Source organism: Sceloporus occidentalis, unplaced genomic scaffold, assembly GCF_023333645.1.
Source record: "Sceloporus occidentalis isolate IW3139 unplaced genomic scaffold, rSceOcc1.0.p SCAF_9, whole genome shotgun sequence".
Lineage (NCBI taxonomy): Eukaryota > Metazoa > Chordata > Lepidosauria > Squamata > Phrynosomatidae > Sceloporus > Sceloporus occidentalis.
The window spans coordinates 25,401,915-25,420,621 of NW_028316989.1; the positions used below are offsets into that span (position 1 = coordinate 25,401,915).

The 18,707-nt window shown below is 54.9% G+C and overlaps 1 protein-coding gene across 3 annotated transcripts in view; it reads left to right on the forward strand.

The window, feature by feature from the left end:
• The window catches only part of DSCAML1 (DS cell adhesion molecule like 1), a 94,546-nt gene that overhangs the window by 56,301 nt on the left and 19,538 nt on the right, over window positions 1-18,707 (forward strand). For 2 of the 3 annotated variants that reach the window (XM_089537941.1, XM_089537942.1), the window contains exons 7-16: window positions 492-788; window positions 3,113-3,385; window positions 6,687-6,965; window positions 8,691-8,810; window positions 9,041-9,217; window positions 13,759-13,958; window positions 14,240-14,336; window positions 14,946-15,074; window positions 16,445-16,612; window positions 18,168-18,238. In XM_089537941.1, coding sequence (XP_089394067.1) covers window positions 492-788; window positions 3,113-3,385; window positions 6,687-6,965; window positions 8,691-8,810; window positions 9,041-9,217; window positions 13,759-13,958; window positions 14,240-14,336; window positions 14,946-15,074; window positions 16,445-16,612; window positions 18,168-18,238 — 1,811 coding nt within the window. The remainder of the gene's footprint in view (window positions 1-491; window positions 789-3,112; window positions 3,386-6,686; window positions 6,966-8,690; window positions 8,811-9,040; window positions 9,218-13,758; window positions 13,959-14,239; window positions 14,337-14,945; window positions 15,075-16,444; window positions 16,613-18,167; window positions 18,239-18,707) is intronic. The other variant, XM_089537943.1, reaches the window with a different exon arrangement.

Sequence of the window (18,707 nt, forward strand, 5' to 3'; positions counted from 1 at the left end):
AAGGGGGGTGGTGGTCTTTCTTCATACCCTGCTCTTTCTGCAAAATCAGGACTCAAGGTGCCTTACTGGTACCATATAGTTAAAACGTACAAAACATCAGCCTTCAAGTGCATAAAAATTGTCAGTAACATTTAGAATGATTTAAAACATACAGTTAAATATACTAAAAAGCAGCGCAATTGAAACAGTACAGCATCCTCTTTAAAATCCCTTTCTGTAAAACCTTCTAGTTCTCGATAAGCTTATTGTTCTTGTTGCTGCTGCTGCTGTTGTCCTCATGCTCATTGTCTTTACAAGGAGCATCCCTGCCAGGGAAGGAAGTCTTGCTTTGAGAAAGGATGTAGTATCTTTGGGGGATTCCTTTTGGAGGGACAAGTGAAAAGACCTGGTGGGCAGGACAGGCCCAGGCCCCCTGACTCAGCTTGGCACCCCTTCCTTGGGTGCCAAGGGCAAGGGCCGGCCGCTGACCTAACTCTCCTTCCCATTCCTAGACGGGACCCCCAGGATTGTCTCGTCCTTCAGTGAGAAAGTAGTGAACCCGGGGGAGCAGTTCTCCCTGATGTGTGCAGCCAAGGGGGCCCCCCCTCCCACCATCACCTGGGCCCTGGATGATGAACCCATCCAGCGCGACGGCAGCCACCGCACCAACCAGTACACTATGTCCGACGGCACCACGGTCAGCCACATGAATGTCACCAGCCCCCAGATCAAGGACGGAGGTGTCTACAGGTGCGCTGCACGGAACTCAGTGGGCAGCGCCGAATACCAAGCGCGAATAAACGTAAGAGGTGCCTGTCTACTTTTAAATATCAGAATAGGTTCTTCTTGCATTGGGGTTTGGCTCTGGTGTGGTAGAGGCTCCCTCTTTCCCGACCTGCTCTGCTCTGCTGTCCTTGTCTCCCTTCTTCCCTCCCTCCCTCCTTCCCTTTGTGGCCACTCAGCTGGGCCTGGGCCCAGGGTCAAGAGGGCCAGTGGCTGCCCTGAGGCTCAGTTGGATCAGGGAGAACCAATGCCCCTGGTAGGTGAGGAGGAGCCCAGGCAGAGGCCTCCTTGGCAGGACGGTGAGGCCGTGGGGAGCTGAGAGAGAGGGGCAGTGCAGGACACACAGTCACAGTCACAGACACACACCCATTGCACCTATAACACCATGAGGCCTATAACATGAAGCCCCAAAATATTTGCCTTTGGAAGTAATTGCTTTCCACCTCACCTGTTCTGAAATAAAAGGACTGGTCAAAGGACTGGGCAGAAGTATCCAAGATACTAATTTGGGAGTGCCAGGCTTAGTGGCGGGGGTGCCCAGAAGCTCTTTCAGAAACAAGTGTGGTTTATTTGGAGAAAAGTTGGTTTGGGACAGAGGCAGAAGAAAGTGAACTTGTTTCACTCTGACAGGGTTTCCCATCACATTCTTGCAAGCAAGCTAGTAAAATGTGGGCTAGACAACATAACTGTTACATGGATTTGTAATTGGTTGACCAGCAGAACCCAAAGGGTGCTGGTCAACAATGGCTCCTTTTCATCCTGGAGAGAAGTGACCAGTGGAGTGTCCAGTGGGGCTCTGTCATGGGCCCAGTGCTATTCAACATCATTATCAATGACTTGGAGGACAAAATTGGGAGCATACTTATCAAATTTGCAGATGACAACAAATTAGGAGGAATAGCTAATACTCCTGAGGACAGGATCAGAATTCAAAATGACCTGAATAGACTAGAAAGCTGGGCCAAAGCTAACAAAATGAACTTCAACAGGGAGAAATGTAAGGTACTGCACTTAGGGTGGAAAAATTAAATGCACAGATATAGGATTATGGGAGACACCTGGATGAATGAAACTATGTGTGAAAGGGATCTGGGAGTCCAAGTAGACCATAAGTTGAACATGAGTCAACAGTGTGATGCAGCAGCTAAAAAGGCCAATGTGATTCTAGGCTGCATCAATAGAAGTATAGTGTCTAGATCAAGGGAAGTAATAGTGCCACTATATTCTGCTCTGGTCAGGTGCCACCTGGAATATTGTGTCCAGTTCTGGGCAAAACAGTTCAAAAAGGATGTTGAGAAACTGGAGCGTGTCCAAAGGAGGACAACTAAGATGGTGAAGAGTCTGGAAACCATGAAGCCCTATGAGGAGAGACTTAGGGAGCTGGGGTTTAGCCTGGAGAAGAGAAGGTTAAGAGGTGATATGATAGCCCTGTTTAAATACTTGAAGGGATGTCATATTGAGGAGGGAGCAAGCTTGTTTTCTGTTGCTCCAGAGACTGGGACCCAGAGCAATGGATGCAAGCTCCAGGAAAAGAGATTCCAGCTCAACCTTAGGAAGAACTTCTTGACTGTAAGGGCTGTTTGACAGTGGAACAAACTTCCTCGGAGTGTAATGGAGTCTCCTTCCTTAGAGGTTTTTAAACAGAGGCTGGACGGCCATCTGTGAGGGATGCTTTGATTGAGATTTCCTGCATGGCAGAAAGGGATTGGACTGGATGGCCCTTACGGTCTCTTCCAACTCTATGATTCTAACCGCTGCAGGCCCCAAGAAAAATCTCCTGACTCCCGGCAGAGGCCTTCAGGGGCCCTGTCTGCAAGTGGGCTGGAAGCAGGGACTGGAGGCAGGCATGGGGCAGAGTTTGAGGGATACAACGCAGGGTTGGTCCCTTCTTTCCCTCCTTGATCCCCGCAGGCGCTCCTCTGTTCTGGGTTGCAGCCTCCATAGTGCTCCCGATCTGCTGAGGACAACTCTTTCCAAGCAGTTAAGCTGGATAATTGTGGACTGCCCCCCCCCCCAACCTGGGCAGTGGCTGGACCTCCAGAGCTAGGAGCTGCAAGAGAGGCAGAGGGGGAGTGGCCAGGCCCTTCCTTGCCTCTGACTCCAAAGTCCTCTTGGCTGGATCCCTGGGGGTTTCTTGGAAACCCGTTCACTTTCACACGGCAGTAGTGTTGTGGGGAGGGCAAGTTCATGAGCTGCAGGAGAGTTGGGACCCTGGGAGGGTAGCCAATCCTCCTCCTCCTCTTCCCTCTTCCTCTTTTGGAGCAGAGCCATTTTCTGTCTGCACCCCCTGGCTCTTTAGAGTTAACCTAGCCTGCCCCTTTCCTTCCCTCCCCTTCCCTCCCCCCCCCAGGCCCCCCTAGCATCCGTGGGATGAAGAACATCACAGCCGTGGCCGGAAGGGACTCCTTCATCAACTGCCGGGTGATCGGCTACCCCTATTACTCCATCAAATGGTACAAGGACTCCCTCCTGCTGCCGGACAACCACCGCCAGGTGGTCTTTGAAAATGGGACACTCAAGCTGATGGATGTTCAGAAGGGGATGGACGAAGGGGAGTACCTGTGCAGTGTCCTCATCCAGCCGCAGCTGTCCATCAGCCAGAGCGTCCATGTCACTGTGAAAGGTTAGTGCCCAGGGGCCATGGAACAAGTACGCCCGCAATCCTTGCAGCTGCCCAGCCCAGGCAAACAAAGGTAGCTCCTCTAGCACCTTGGTGTGCTCCCTCTTCCTCCTCAGGCTTACCATCCAATGGATGGATGGAGGGGGGCAAGGTGGCAGGGGGGGGATCACTTCTTTCCCTCCCAGGCAAACTAGACCTTGAATTTCTGGGCTCCTGGCTGCTTGGGCCCCCTAGAAAAGTTCCTGGGTTGGAGAAGTTGGTTTCTTCTGAGCTTAGGTTGAACAGGGGATGCTGGACCCTGCAGTCCTATTGGTGCAGTTCTCCTTTCTTTGAGCAAGCCAAACATGGGCATGGGGCTGTGTATATCCGCCTAGAAGGGGGAGCCCCAGGCTCTGTTTTGCAGAGGCAGAATAGTCTGGAGGTAGTTCCTGGGTGGCCAGAGGCCTTGTGGGCACCCGGGGATGAGCTGGGGAAGAGAGATGCTGCCCTGCCCTGGACATTTCTTTAACACCACTCTTTGCTATCCTGAGAGGCTTTGCCCAGAACACCAGCCTCTGAGTGTCTGGTTTGAAGAGGGCGCTGCTGTCATGGAACGAGATTGCAGGTGCCCCCTCCCTCCTCACCCTCCACCTGGGCAACCCCCCCCCACCCCCAATCCCAGAGTATCCCTTTCCCCAACAAGCAGCAGAGCAGAACACAGTGTAAACATGCTGTATTAAACATATCAGTCTCGTCTTTCTTGGTGGTTTTCAGCCTGTGTAGATCTTTAAAAAATCATCCCCTCTGTGTTCCAAGCACAGAGAACATTGTAAAAGCTTCTCCTGCCCATCAATTATTCAGCCCGTGCAGGGAGTCATCAGCCCTAATGAATTGCCACGGCCAGCCGGGGCACAATGGAGGCAGAGGAAGAGGAGGCAGCGGCATCAGCCCGGCTGCCCTTCTGTTCCAGAGGATTGCTGAGAGTGCGGCTGGGGCTCCATGCCACTGGCATCTTTGGGGCCAGGCAGGTAGATGGAGGGGAAGGCAAGAGTTTGGCCTTCTCTTTCCATGTGGGTCATGGCCCAGAGGTTGGAGATGGGCTGTGTGGCTGGGGAAGGGGTCTTGTGTGCATCGCCTGCCCCACTTTGGCTGATGTGCCAAGGGGGTCCCTTGGAGCAGCTGGTGGAAGTGGTGGCTCTTCCTCCAGCTCCTGTCCCGATTGCCCCATTGCTTGGGCCTGCCCCATTTGCCCCTCATGTGCCTCTCTGGGCCCCTCATTCCCCTGTTGCTCCTGCCTCCTGTTGATCCCCCGGTGGTGGGCTATGAGCCTTTCCCAGGTGAATTGCTGCTCCAAGGGCTTCATGGCAGCGGCGGCGGCAGAAGGGTTTGCCAGCCAGGGAGAGTTTGCCTGCTTCCCCTGCACAAGGCCTCTCCTCCACAGAGCTGGCCCACCAGTTTTCCCCTGTTCTTGGTGGAGGGCATGGGGCTGGCAAGTGGGTCTCCCAGGTGAGGGCAGTTCTGCCCCTGTGACAGGTTGGGGGCAAGGAAGAAAATCTCTCCTCCTGGGTGTGTTTAGCAGAGGGACATTGGTGGCTGGGGCCTGGCATTATCTTGCCAGCCTGACTTGTGCACTCTCCTGATGCCTGACCTACCAAGTGAGTTTATGAAACGACAGCTGCTCACCTGGCAAGTGAGTCCAGAACACTCCATGTGCATCTTCACAACAGCCCTGTGGGGTGGGTACCTCTTGTTCCCACTGCTCTCCAGGAGGAGAAGGACTAATAATAATAATAATAATATGATTTATTTATAGACCGCTATTCCGCAATGATCATAGCGGTGTACAGTAAAAATCATAATGCAATACAAAATAGAAGCTGACAAAGGAGGGAGAAGTCTCATCCTTCAGGCAGTCCCTGATGTTGCTGGGTCTGCCTGATCGCTCCCTCTGAGGCCAAGATGACAGTTGAGGAGGGAGGGGCCTCTTCCTTCAGGCAGTCCCTGATGTTGCTGGGTCTGCCTGATCACTCCCTCTGAGGCCAAGATGACAGTTGAGGAGGGAGGGGCCTCTTCCTTCAGGCAGTCCCTGATGTTGCTGGGTCTGCCTGATGACTCCCTCTGAGGCCAAGATAACAGTTGAGGAGGGAGGGGCCTCTTCCTTCAGGCAGTCCCTGATGTTGCTGGGTCTGCCTGATCTCTCCCTCTGAGGCCAAGATGACAGTTGAGGAGGGAGGGGCCTCTTCCTTCAGGCAGTCCCTGATGTTGCTGGGTCTGCCTGATCGCTCCCTCTGAGGCCAAGATGACAGTTGAGGAGGGAGGGGCCTCTTCCTTCAGGCAGTCCCTGATGTTGCTGGGTCTGCCTGATCACTCCCTCTGAGGCCAAGATGTCAGTTTAGGAGGGAGGGGCCTCTTCCTTCAGGCAGTCCCTGATGTTGCTGGGTCTGCCTGATGACTCCCTCTGAGGCCAAGATGACAGTTGAGGAGGGAGGGGCCTCTTCCTTCAGGCAGTCCCTGATGTTGCTGGGTCTGCCTGATCTCTCCCTCTGAGGCCAAGATGACAGTTGAGGAGGGAGGGGCCTCTTCCTTCAGGCAGTCCCTGATGTTGCTGGGTCTGCCTGATGACTCCCTCTGAGGCCGAGATGACAGTTGAGGAGGGAGGGGCCTCTTCCTTCAGGCAGTCCCTGATGTTGCTGGGTCTGCCTGATGACTCCCTCTGAGGCCAAGATGACAGTTGAGGAGGGAGGGGCCTCTTCCTTCAGGCAGTCCCTGATGTTGCTGGGTCTGCCTGATCTCTCCCTCTGAGGCCAAGATGACAGTTGAGGAGGGAGGGGCCTCTTCCTTCAGGCAGTCCCTGATGTTGCTGGGTCTGCCTGATGACTCCCTCTGAGGCCAAGATGACAGTTGAGGAGGGAGGGGCCTCTTCCTTCAGGCAGTCCCTGATGTTGCTGGGTCTGCCTGATCTCTCCCTCTGAGGCCAAGATGACAGTTGAGGAGGGAGGGGCCTCTTCCTTCAGGCAGTCCCTGATGTTGCTGGGTCTGCCTGATCTCTCCCTCCTGAGGCTGGCCAGACAGCCCCTCCATGGGAGAGATTTTGTGGCACAGGCTGGAGTGCCCAGGGTGGACGTGGGACCATTCCTGACCCCCAACAGCTGCCCAGTGGTTCCCCTCCTGGTTCCTTGCTCTGTCTGAAGCCTTCCCCTCTGCCACCCTCCCTGCTTTCTTAGCTGAGACTGTGAGGTCGGCTGGCTTGGCCTTCCAAAGGCCACCGCTGCTGCCACCCTGCCCTTTGGGGCGGCCTTGACCCATGCCCTCCTTCCCTCGGCAGTGCCTCCGCTCATCCAGCCCTTTGAGTTTCCACCGGCCTCCATTGGGCAGCTCCTCTACATCCCATGTGTGGTCTCCTCCGGTGACATGCCAATCCGCATCACCTGGAGGAAGGACGGGCAGGTGATTATCTCTGGCTCGGGTGTCACCATCGAGAGCAAGGAGTTCATGAGTTCCCTGCAGATCTCCAGCGTCTCCCTCAAGCACAATGGCAACTACACCTGCATCGCCACCAATGATGCCGCCACTGTCAGCCGCGAGCGGCAGCTCATCGTGCGAGGTCAGTGCCTCAGTGCATGTGCGCATGGGATTGCATGGGAGTATGCACCTATGCAGTGCTCATAGCCCTCCATCTCCCAAGAGAGGACCAGGACATACAGTAGACCCACCAAAGGAAATACCCCCTTGCTGGATGGGGGGCACTGAGCTATTTTTTTAGTTAAAACATTGTGTTTATATTATTAAATATGTTATAACCGGTTATGATTACATTGTTGCACTGTACATTTGCTAACAAGATCATGACAATTTGCTTAAAAAGTAACTAAAACAAAGTAATAGAAGGCTAGGCAAAGATAAAGGTAGCCCCTGGACATGAATGTCTAGTCATAACCAACCACAGGGGCTGGTGCTCATCTCTGTTCCTAAGCCAAAGAGCCAGCATTGTCCGAAGATGGCTCCAGCGGTCCTGTGGCCAGCATGGACGCACCAATCACTGTTCTCTTCCCACTGAGAAGTGGTACCTATTTATCTACTCGCATTTGCATGCTTTTGAACTGCTAGGTTGACAGAAGCTGGCACTAGTGACAGGAGCTCACCTCATCATGCAGCACTAGGCGCTCAAACTGCCAACCTTCTTATTGTCAGGGTTGGCATCTTAACCACTAAGCCAGCGCATCCCATGGAAGGCTACCCGATTGCTAACTTGTATTGCATCCTGGCAGCCAGGGCCCCCTTCAAGGAGTAGCCCAGAGGCCAGTGAGGAGCTTCTTGAATCATGGACCCTGAGAGGAACCCCCCCCCCAAAAAAAAAATCTTCTCCTGCTGCTGCTCCTCCTCCTCCTCTGTGGGGTTACTTAATCTCCCTCTAAGCCACCATCACTCCATCTTCTGGGAGCAAATTACATCCATTAATTAATTATGCATTGTATGAAGAAGTAATCCTCTCCAGTGAAAACGATCTGGTAGTCCCAGCAGCAGGTGGCCGGGGAGGAGGGGATTGGGGGGGTGGACTGTTTGGTCATAGCTGACTGGTCAGTCCCAGCCACTGTAGGGCATGAAGAGACTCAGTGGACAGAGATGGAAGTGAACTTTGGCTCAGCTTCAGGGTGCTGGAGGCAAGTGTCCTCTCCTCGCCTCCGTGCTGCATCCTGGGCTCTGGAGGGCGGGGCCATCTCTGCTTCCTGACTCTGAAGCCCAGTGCCAAGCCAGCAGAACAGAGTGCGCTGGGACCAAGGCAGGATGGCAGCCAAGGGCTGTCCTGCCCCACAGCCTCACCTTCAGGCTCTTCCTAGTCATACTGGGGTGGGGGGGCTTGGGGGGGGGCTTGCACCTTCTCCCACCCAGGAAGAAGGAAGCCACCCTCTGGCCTAGCAAGCGCAGGATTTCTGCAAAGGAGTCAAGAGGTGTGGCAAGTGGACTCTGGCCTGTAGGAAATCTCTTTATGTCTTTATTTATTTATTTATACTTCCATCAATCCAATTAAACCATTACTTTTAATATATTAATAAGAACAACTGAAAACACATAAAACACAAGCCAAGAGCTGTCCAGGACTTGCTGTTTTTGTTTTTTGCTTTTTTTACAAATGGAGGCTCAGAAACCCAATAATCTTGAGCTTCAGGCCATTTGGGAAGCATTTACTGGGGAGGGGGTCATGAGGCAGCCCCAGATTCTTCTGTGTGGGTTCAGGGGAAGTGGGCAGTTGGGGTGGTCATAGGGGTGAAAAGGGGGCCGGGGAAGAACTGGCCATTTGGGTGCTCAGCCTTGCAGTCCCTCTCCGCAGTCCCTCCTCGCTTCGTTGTCCAGCCCAACAACCAGGATGGGATCTATGGGAAGGCAGGGGTCCTGAACTGCTCAGTGGATGGCTACCCCCCACCCAAGGTCATGTGGAAGCATGCTAAAGGTAAGTAGGACCCTCTTACTCCCCCCATTCCCATCCCAGGGAGCCGAATCCACAGAAGCCTCTTCCCAGCTACTGGTGGCCGCTCCGGAGCAAGGCTGGGGGCTGCAGGTGGGATTGGGCTGACCCCTCTGGGCCCAGCAGTTATGGTGGCTCTGGCCATCCAGGGCCCTGGGGGAGGCGTGGAGACTCCTGTGGTGTTGTGGTCTGAGGATTCCTCCCCCCCCCCTTAGGAAGTGGGAACCCCCAGCAGTACCACCCTGTCCCCCTCACTGGCCGCATCCAGATCCTGCCCAACAGCTCCCTTCTCATCCGGCACGTCTTGGAGGAGGACATCGGCTATTACCTCTGCCAGGCCAGCAACGGGGTCGGGACGGACATCAGCAAGTCCATGTTCCTCACCGTGAAGAGTGAGTGTGCCCACCAGGCCTCTTTTCCTCTGGGGCAGGGGCTTCTTTGGCTGCTGTAATTGGAGTGGGGGGCTTTGGGCAAGGCACAGGTGAGGGCCCCAAGAGCAGTTACATTCTCCCTTGGAGGTGAGCTCCCAACCCCAGGAAGTTGGGGGTGGCCCAGGGACCAGGAAGACCTTTGGGGTTTCCAGTTGGCCCTCATCCCTTGGCTGTCTGGCTGCCCTGCCCCTTCCCACTCAGGCTCCTTGGGGCAGCCTTTGCATGGTTGGCTACCCCCTCCCAATCCCTCCCCCCCAGTAGCTGACTCTCTGGGGAGTTACTGTTGCCCTGGGGGTGGGAGGCCAGCGTGGCGTCCCCCATACCTATGGCCTCCCCAGACCCTTCCCAGTTCCCTCGCAGTGGAGCCTGAGTGCCTCTCTGCTGGCTTCCGGCAGCCACACTGCAAGGAGCGGAGCCTACAAGAGATTGATTCCTATTCCTGTGGGGATCGGATTCCCTCTCATGATCAAAAAACACTTTGTCCTAAATAAAAGCAGGCAATCAATCTACATCTTGCAGCAGAAGCTGTGGAGATGGAGAGAAGGCCGGGTGGGCAGCCTCCCCTCCTCTTTGTACAGACGATCTCTCAGACCCCAGGGACTCCTGGTGAGACAGGGCTGGGCTCCTGGTGGGACTCTGCCCAGGACTCCCAACATTTGCATGGCTGTGGCTGCCCTGAGGGTGAAAGGGCCCCTGGCAGAAGGGGATGGGGCAGGGAAATGCCTTCCTGGCACTGGTCTTTTCAAGAAAAAACAGCTCACAAAGACACACCAGGTAGTTCCCAAGAAGGTCCTGGTTGGCAATGGGGTAGCCAGGTTGGGCCAAGGGGCCGACTCAGGTGGGGGCTGATAGTGCTGGGGGCAATGGCACAGTGCAAGTAGTTGGAGGAGGGTACTGGGGCGACCCTCCATGGCTCTCAGGAACCAGATCACTTGCCAGCCCAGTCAGCTCATAGATGGGTCACAGATTCAGAGAAGATGGACCTCCTGGGCTCCTCCTCTGTCCCAGGCAGTGGGAGGCCCTGGGCTAGACTAGACTGCTATCAAGGAGGCAGCTGTCAGGTGCTGGTGGGTTGTTGCTGTCTCCCCTCCATCTCACCCAGCAGGAGGGACCCAAGGCTGGGAAGGGCCCTCAGCAGGGGCTCCAGCATCTGGGAGCATCCACAAAGAGCGATCCTTGGTGGAGGCAGCATCCTGGTTGGTGGGGCAAGATGTGGCTTTGCCTCCCCTCCCAGGGATACGGAAGCAGGAAGGAAGCAGTGCCTCCACCAGCTGTAAACCCAGCTGGGGTCTCTGTGTGGAGCAGGGGATTCAGTCTCCCAGGTGTGTGTGTGGGTGCAGGTGCACACTCTGCCCACCACTATTGCCCCACATTTGTGGAGAGCCAAGGATAAGGCCTCTGGAACACTCCCCACACAAGAACTATTCCCCTCGCTTCAGAAGTTTTCTGCTCTGCCAAGGCTTTCCAGGGTTTGCATGCAATTTCTGTTTCTCTTAGCAGTTATTTTCAGCTTTGGCTATTATGCAGCTTTTCTGTGTCGTCTTCCTTCTTGCCATTGGACTGTTGGAGTGGATAAGCAGCCAATCTTGTAAAGTGTTGTGGTTTCCTGTGAGCCCCACAGCCGCCTGCCCATGTCTGGGGCATGGGGTGGATGGGCATCAGGGTTCACTTTGCATTTGACGGAGGGGGTCTGAGATCACTGCAGGGCTGTGCCCAGCGCAGTGGGTGCTCCCCATTTGGGCAAAGGCAGGGGCCACACTGCACCCGGACAGAAGGTGGTGCCTCTTGGCCTTCTTCCCTAAGCATAACTGATTGCTTCCTTGCAATTAGAATTAATCTCATGCTTCAGGTGAAATGCAGCTAATCAGTGTAGAGAAGGAGCTGAAATGGGTGCAATCAAATTAGCATCACAGAGCCAGCTTTGGAGGAAGCCTCCCCTCCCAGCTTGGTGCAGCTCCAGCCAGGGCTCAGCATGGAGGAACACCCAGAGCGATGACAATCCCCTTTGTGGCTGTGGCTGTGGCTGCCTTATCACGGCCCACCACATGGGATCAGCCTCTTGTCTGTGTCATGTTAACAAGGAGGAGAAGGAAGCGCTTGAAAGGGGAACAGCGTCTTGCATGGAGGGCAGGAAGGGAGCTTCTTCGCCAGGTGCCGTTTCCACAGATAACTGTCTCAGGAAGGCTGGACACTTGGCTGGGTGGGCACTCTGCTTGAGCCTTTGGAGAGGCAGCAGTGGACACCCCCATCTGCAGGCAAGGCAGAGGAGTTACTGGTCTGGTCTGGGGATTCCCTCACACCCCCTCCGGATAGGAAGGATTCAAGCCCGTCTTTCTGGACTTGTTCGCTTTGGGCTCAGGGAGGGTCTTCTTGCCCATGTTGGGGTCTTGCTCCTCCTCTTGTTCTGTCATTCTGTTGCCCCTCCATCAAAGCCAAAAGTGCTTTGCAAATCTTGAGTCCAGTTAGGCTGAAAGGAGCTGCCTGGAGCAAGGAAGGGTTTTGCTACTCCACCCACTGTGCAGCACTCCCCCGGCACACGTTCAGGCCCTGCAGTTCATTCTGTGCCTTCAGCTGCTTTGGGGGCCTCCCTGGGAGGGGGAGCGTTGCAAGCCTTCAGGGGCCACAGCAACCATGACTTCCTGCATGGCCAAGGGACGAGGCAACGGCTCCCTACCAGCCCTTTCGGGTGCCTCCTCACAGGCCCATGATGGCTGCTCACACCACAGCTCTGGGAATGGTGGGAGGAGACTCTGTGGTACTTGGGGGTTCTTTGCTCTGAGCCCCATGGGAACAGTGGGAGAAGCTGCCCGTGGGCTCAGAGTGGGCTTCTTGGCCAGAGGGCAACTGGCCATCGCCCCTCCCTGCCCAGAAAGTGGGCTTTCTGACTACCCTCTCCCCAAATGAGAGTGTGTCTCCCTCCTTTTCTGCCCCTGTGTGATAGCTGCCCTTCCTCCTGTTGGGGGTGAGAAGGAGGCGGCGGAGGCAGCCAGACTTCCCAGTCTGTGTGTGTGACACACGCAGAGTAAAGAGAGAAAATGAGAGAGAGACACACACAGATAGAGAGGGTGCTCCAGCAGCTGCCACACAAAGCACAGCCCGGCTTGTGGCCGTAAAATCTCCCTCTGCATTCTGCCCAGGTTCCTCCGAGTGAATTATGCAAATCTCTGATGCAAAACCATTCCTGGGCCCATCCTTGAGAGTGTAAAACCCTAGTCAATAATTCATACTTGTCTGTCTCTGGCTGCGGCTTTTCCTTCATTATAACTTGTGCCTGCTATTTGTCTTTCACATTTTATTGTATATCCGGGTGTAATATTATGCATTATAAAATTTATCTGCTTCATTATTTTATGATCCCACATTACATAACACAAGGCTGTCCAGCCAGTTCCACCTGCTGTGCCCAATGCTCCTGTGACTGCTGGACGCTGGCAGAGGACCCATGTGGCTCTTGGCCACCCTCCAGAGCAGGTTGGCTGGGCACTCAGGAGCCAACTGAACCCCTCCTTCTTTCCCTGCCCTCATTTTGGAATGGGGCCTGGTTGGGAGTGTTCCCTTGTGTGCAACTGAAGAGTATTTCCCCAAGACAGGGCTTGGGCAGTGGTGGCCCCATGTTTGCCATGCTTGCACTACAGCCAAATGGAGAGAGTTTATGCCGGGGCAACATAGCACTGGGCTCCCCTCGTTCCTTTACCCCCATGAGGCTGTTAGCCAGCCTCTTGTTTCACTGGCCATATGGCCCTCCTGCCTCGCCTCACCTGGGAGAACCACCCCAGAAGATCAGGGCCAGCAGGAGATGCGGGTGGGCAGCCTCCCCAGCAGGCCTTGGCCAGGGCAGGGATGCCAGCAGAGTATGCTGAGAGGAGACTCAGCGAAGTGGGTTCTTCCTTGGGCCGCTCAGGCTGCTGGACAGGAGAGAGGTGTGTGGCCGCTGGACTCTCTCTGTCCCCTGCAATTTGCATCTATTAGAAACACAGCTCAGCCGTGAAATGCACCCTGGGCAAGTCACACCATCTCAACGTCAGGAGAAGGCAATGGTAAACCTCCTCTGAACAAATCTTGCCAAGAAAGCACCATGATAGGGTTGCCATAAGTCAAAAACAACTTGAAGTCACATAACAACAAAGATGCACACATCTTAGGCAAGGGTCACTTTTCAGCAGAGCACAAAAGACTCTTCAGCATGCTTTTGCCAGTGGAGATGGGGGTAGGGGGGTATTCCAGGTCTGCAGAAATGAGCAGAAAGGGGGACAGACCTGGTCCTGTAATATCTCCCCCCAAAAAAAAACCCTGTACCTGAGGGAGGATGTGAAGGTGTGCCCACCCCACACACAAGGCAGGAAGTGTCCCCTCCCTCCATGCCTGAGAGCTGGGCCAATGGAGCTGCCCTTCCTCCTCCGGTTTGCTTTGGAGCTGCGTCTCTTCTGGCTGCTCCGGCCAAGCCTTTGCTCTGCTGTTCTCAGTGTCCCTTGCTCTGTTTCCTCCCCCCCCCCCCACTGCAGTCCCGGCCATGATCACCTCCCACCCCAACACCACCATCGCCATCAAGGGCCAGGCCAAGGAGCTGAACTGCACGGCCCGCGGGGAGCGTCCCATCATCATCCGCTGGGAGAAGGGGGACACCGTCATCGACCCCGACCGCAACATCCGCTACACCATCGCCACCAAGGACAATGGCGATGAGGTCATCTCCACCCTTAAAGTAAGAGGCTCCCCCCGAGGAAGGAAAGGGGCCCTGTAGTCCTGCCGGTGCCCACTGTGCCTGGTAATGGGGTGCCCTGGGAAGGGAAGGGAAGGGAAGGGAAGGGAAGGGAAGGGAAGGGAAGGGAAGGGAAGGGAAGGGGGCCAGCCAGGGGGAGGGGCTGGACCGTGCCCTTCTTCCTTGCAGTGCAAAGGCTAGTTCTTCCTCCTGCCAAGCTGGCCATGTTTGCGTGTGTGTGTGTATCTGTGTGTGATGGTCCTGAGGTGTCCCCTCCTCTGCAGCTCAAGCCAGCTGACCGCGGAGACTCTGTTTTCTTCTCCTGTCATGCGATCAACTCTTACGGGGAGGACAGAGGACTCATTCAGCTCACTGTCCAAGGTAGGGCATTCCCAGGGCTGCCTTGCCTTGGGCTCCATCAGTGCCTCCATGAAAATGTTCAGCTTTTGTGGAGGCTTTCCAAAGGGCAAGGGGGGCTGACGGTTCATTTCTGCAGCCGTTTCTCAGGGTTCTCATCTGGTTCCCCCCCAAACAAACAAAGCTGTTAGGATTGCAAGCCCTTCCTGCAGCCGCTCCTCAGCTTTATCTTGGTTCAGACCAAGGAGGCCGTTAGATAGGAAAGGAAGCTGAAAGGAACACTTGGTTCTGATTTCCTACCAACACTCTTTCCATGGAAAGAGTTTACTCCAGTGTAATCTAAAGAGAAAAGAAGCCTTTCCTCTCTGCATCAGACCCATCTCAGGTCCAGCCCTTAGGGGCCTTCATGTGAAGAAGCTCTGAGAAGCGGCTGCCCTTGCACAGGGAGGGGGCCCAGGGCCACTGAGCCACAGGGCCTCTCTATGCGCCCATCCAGGGGCCACTGGTTCCTTTGGAAAAGCAGCTTTTGCTTGGAGGCACCCAGTCTCATCTGGCAAATTGCTCCTCGCTTTAATGTTGCGCCGGGTGAAAATGTGGGGTGGGGCCGTTTTGACTTCTCCCTCCCTGCCCCAGAGCCGCCGGACCCTCCGGAGCTGGAAATCCGAGAAGTGAAAGCTCGCAGCATGAATCTACGCTGGACTCAGAGGTTCGATGGCAATAGCATCATCACTGGCTTTGACATCGAGTACAAAAACAAGTCTGGTAAGGGACTCTGTGGAGGAAGGAGGACCCCACTTGCGAGGCAGTATCTCTGGGTGGTCTTATCAGGAGAGGGAGGGAGGGAGGGAGGGATTTTGGCTCTGTCTCTGCAAAGCTCTCTTCTTCTTCCTCTATACATATTGTGGTGAGGGGCAGGTAAAGTTTAGAGTAGGAGGCTGTATGGTGAGTTCATGACTGTGGTGCACTTTGTGCAGAGGATTTCCTGCCTTGCAGGGTTTTTGTGAGATACGGAATAGGATGAGGATGGCAAAGTGTTCTGGCAGGAAGAGGTCCCGAGAGATGCTGCACATTAGTTGTCTCCCAGTCCCTATAGACTGTGCTGCAGCTGTGACCACGGCTGCAGGAGCCACACAGCTCCCTTTCCTTCTCGGCCTCCAGGGCTGGTGGTGGAGGCAGTGGCAGTGGGTAGGAAAGCTGGCAGCCTTTGGAAGTGGGTAATGTATGGAAACTGCTGGTTGCCATATTTGTCAAGTGAACCTAAGATGCCAGAGAAGATCCTGGTGAAGAAGGGTGAGGACAAGTTCTCCTACCCCTCCATGGATCCAGGCCTGGTGCCACTGATTCCAGTGAGCCTCCCATGAGTGGGGCTGGGAGGGGGTCTCACCTTGCAAGTGCTGCACCTGTTTGGCTCCTTCTCATCCCTAAATGTCAAAACAGGAGGAGGAGGGGGAGCAGGGGAAAGCCAAATGAGGGAAGGGTCTACTGTCGGTGCTGTTGCACCAAGTGAATCTTGGTCCTGCATGGGTTTGGGGGCAGAGGGATCGGCCTTAGAGGAAGAATTGGGGACCCCTCCATGACTGTAGCATGCTCCTCCCACGGGGTCCCTGCAGTGACTTGACCACCCCCTTTAACAAGAGTGGTGCTGGGAGGAGACCAGGGGTGGGACTCCACAGCAGACGGCACAGATGCAGGTGGTCCCTAATCTCTCAAAGGAGCTCCCCAGGAGCCAGAGGGGTCCTCAGCAGCAGAAGGAGGACTCCTCTAGAGCATGGGTCTCCTCAAGGGCAGCTGTGGCTTTTGCGCACAGCTGGTGCTGGTGCTTACTCTCCCTGAAAGGGTGTCCAGTGTGACTGTGGTGCCCATTCACCAGAGCAAGGAGTGGGATGGCACTTGCAAATGTTTATCTGCTTCAGCTGCTGGTGCCTTTGGGGTGGTGGTGGTGGTGGTGGGTACCTCTCTCTGCCCTTATTTTCCAAGCAGTGCCTTCTGCAGGAGTCGGGGAGGGGGAGGAGAGGAGCACTCCATAGTTAGCTATGAGACACCCTCCTCTGTCAGCAACATCCCACTGTGGGTCTGTGTGCGAGTGATGGGACTCCACATCCCTCCTGAGCAGGCGCCTATTCCCCCCTCAGATTCTTGGGATTTTAAGCAGTCGACCCGCAACATCTCCCCGACCATCAACCAAGCCAACATCGTGGACCTCCACCCGGCCTCCGTGTACAGCATCCGCATGTACTCCTTCAACAAGATTGGCCGCAGCGAGCCCAGCAAGGAGCTGACCATCAGCACGGAGGAAGCAGGTGCCACTTGGGCCCAGGCTGCCCCTTTCCTGTTGCTTTGAGAGCCTGGGCAGGAGATCTGGAAGCAGAGGGGAGGCATTTGGGCTTTACCCCCTAGGCAGGGAAATAGGAACTAGAGCAAAGTAGTAGCACCTTTGGTTGGGGCTTATTGCATGTTGTCGCCCTTCTCCTGTTGTTCCCCCGTTGGGAGACCATTTTGAAAGTGTTTCTTTTTATTGACTCTAAAATCCCTTAATGACCTCCTTTCCCTCTACTGTCCTGCTAGGATTTCCAGTGCAAAAATTCATTTCTACTTTAATACTAACCTTGGGTGAGCATGCAGTGTCTTTTGCTTACCAACGACTGGGGAGAAGGAGAAGAAGGGTGGACACTTCAACTTTGATTTCCTTTCAATTGGAAAAGTCTCTGAGAATATCTTAAAGGTTTTTCCCCAATTGTGGGGGGGAAATCCATTGGCAAACGATTGCACCACTGCCTCGGCTGTGTGGCGCTCTTGAGAGCAATGCCCTTTGAGCAGGAGCAGAGCCCTGTGTGGTAAAGCCCATCATTCGCTCTGGGAAGCTGGCAGGCGCTGTAGGAGTCCTGCAGAAGAGGCTCTTCAAGGTGATGTTGCTGCCCACCGGGCCAAGTCTCAGGCCAGCTAATGGGTGCCCAGAAGTCACTTGGCAGGCCAGTCCTCTTAGCACCGGCAGGCAGGCAGCAGAGTCTTCCTCCACTTGAGCCCTGGGAGATATAGTTCTGATCATTAAATAGCAGCAGCAGCCATACCCCTGGGACAGGGCTGCACCACTTTTCAGTATCCATGTGTCCAAGGCACCACACCATGTCTCTTGGGCAGACCCCTCAGCGCTGCCAGAGGATCCAGTGCTGCTGTCAGCCTGGGCTGGTTGCCTTCAGCAGGAACGCTGGCTGCTCAGGCGTCTCCGAAGGGAGGCCCCTTGGCTAGACTGCTGCAGCAGAAACAGCAGCTCCCTACCTTTGTGGCATCTTAAAGACTTGCACAGTTGTTTTGGCATAAACCTCCATGTTTTGAAGTCCACCTGATGATGGGGCTTTTGTGCTGGTCTGTAAGGTACCTGAAGACTCACTGGGTGCTTCTGCCTTTCTCTCTGTGGCAGAGCCGAACCTCAAGCAAGGAAGAGGGTTGCCAAGTGAAATCAGGGACAAGGCTCCTGTGCCTTTCAGAGTAGTAGAGAAGAAGGAATTCCTGCAGCCTGAGCCATGGAAGGAGACGAAGTGAGCTGTGGGGCTGTTCTTGCAGGCAGCTCTCTCTTGCAAGCTCCTCCAGCCACTCTGGCTTCTCTACTGACCTCTTCCCCCCCAACCTTCTTGTCCCAGAGCCAACGGAGGTCCCGTGGCCAAAAGGCAGAAGGGCTGCTCAAAGCCTTTTGCTGGGAGGAGGGATCTCCACAGGCCTTGCAAGCCCGGGCATTTCAGGGGGGGAGAGCACCTGCCACCAGAACAGGTCCCAAGCCAAACGCCGGCCCCAGCCACTGCTCTGCTATCGATGCCAGGAAGGGCTGGTGGTGACTGCTGTCTCTCAATCTGTTTGCAGCTCCTGACGGAGCGCCCATGGAGGTCACCTTGCTGCCAATGACATCCCAGAGCATCCAGGTCACCTGGAAGGTACGCATGTGTGTGTGTGTGTGTGTGTGTGTGTGTGTGTGTGTGTGTGTGTGTGAACTCCAGAGGTTGGTGTGGGTGGACTCCTGTTAGACCCCAGGTCCAGTTTTGTCTCCCACATCACATTATTTAACATGCGCATGAAGTGGCTGAGAGAGGCTGTCTGGGATTTTGGAGTCCAGCCATCAGCTTGCAGGCAACAAAGAGTTTACTCGTTTCCAGATTTACTCGAAATAAGTGGTCTAGGTTGCAAACTGTGCCTGTCATTAGGAATTGACTGGATGAGGGTGGACAAAGGGAAATTTGACCAGGCAAGGCAGAGGTGATCCAGGTCAGCCGATGAGGGAATAATTCCATTCCCCCTGAAAATGCAACACAGTTTGGGCAAACCCCTGGACACAGACTTCAGCCTGGAGGTCCGGGTTTCTGCAGTGGCCAGGAGGGAACACTATTGCACATTTCAAGCTGTGCC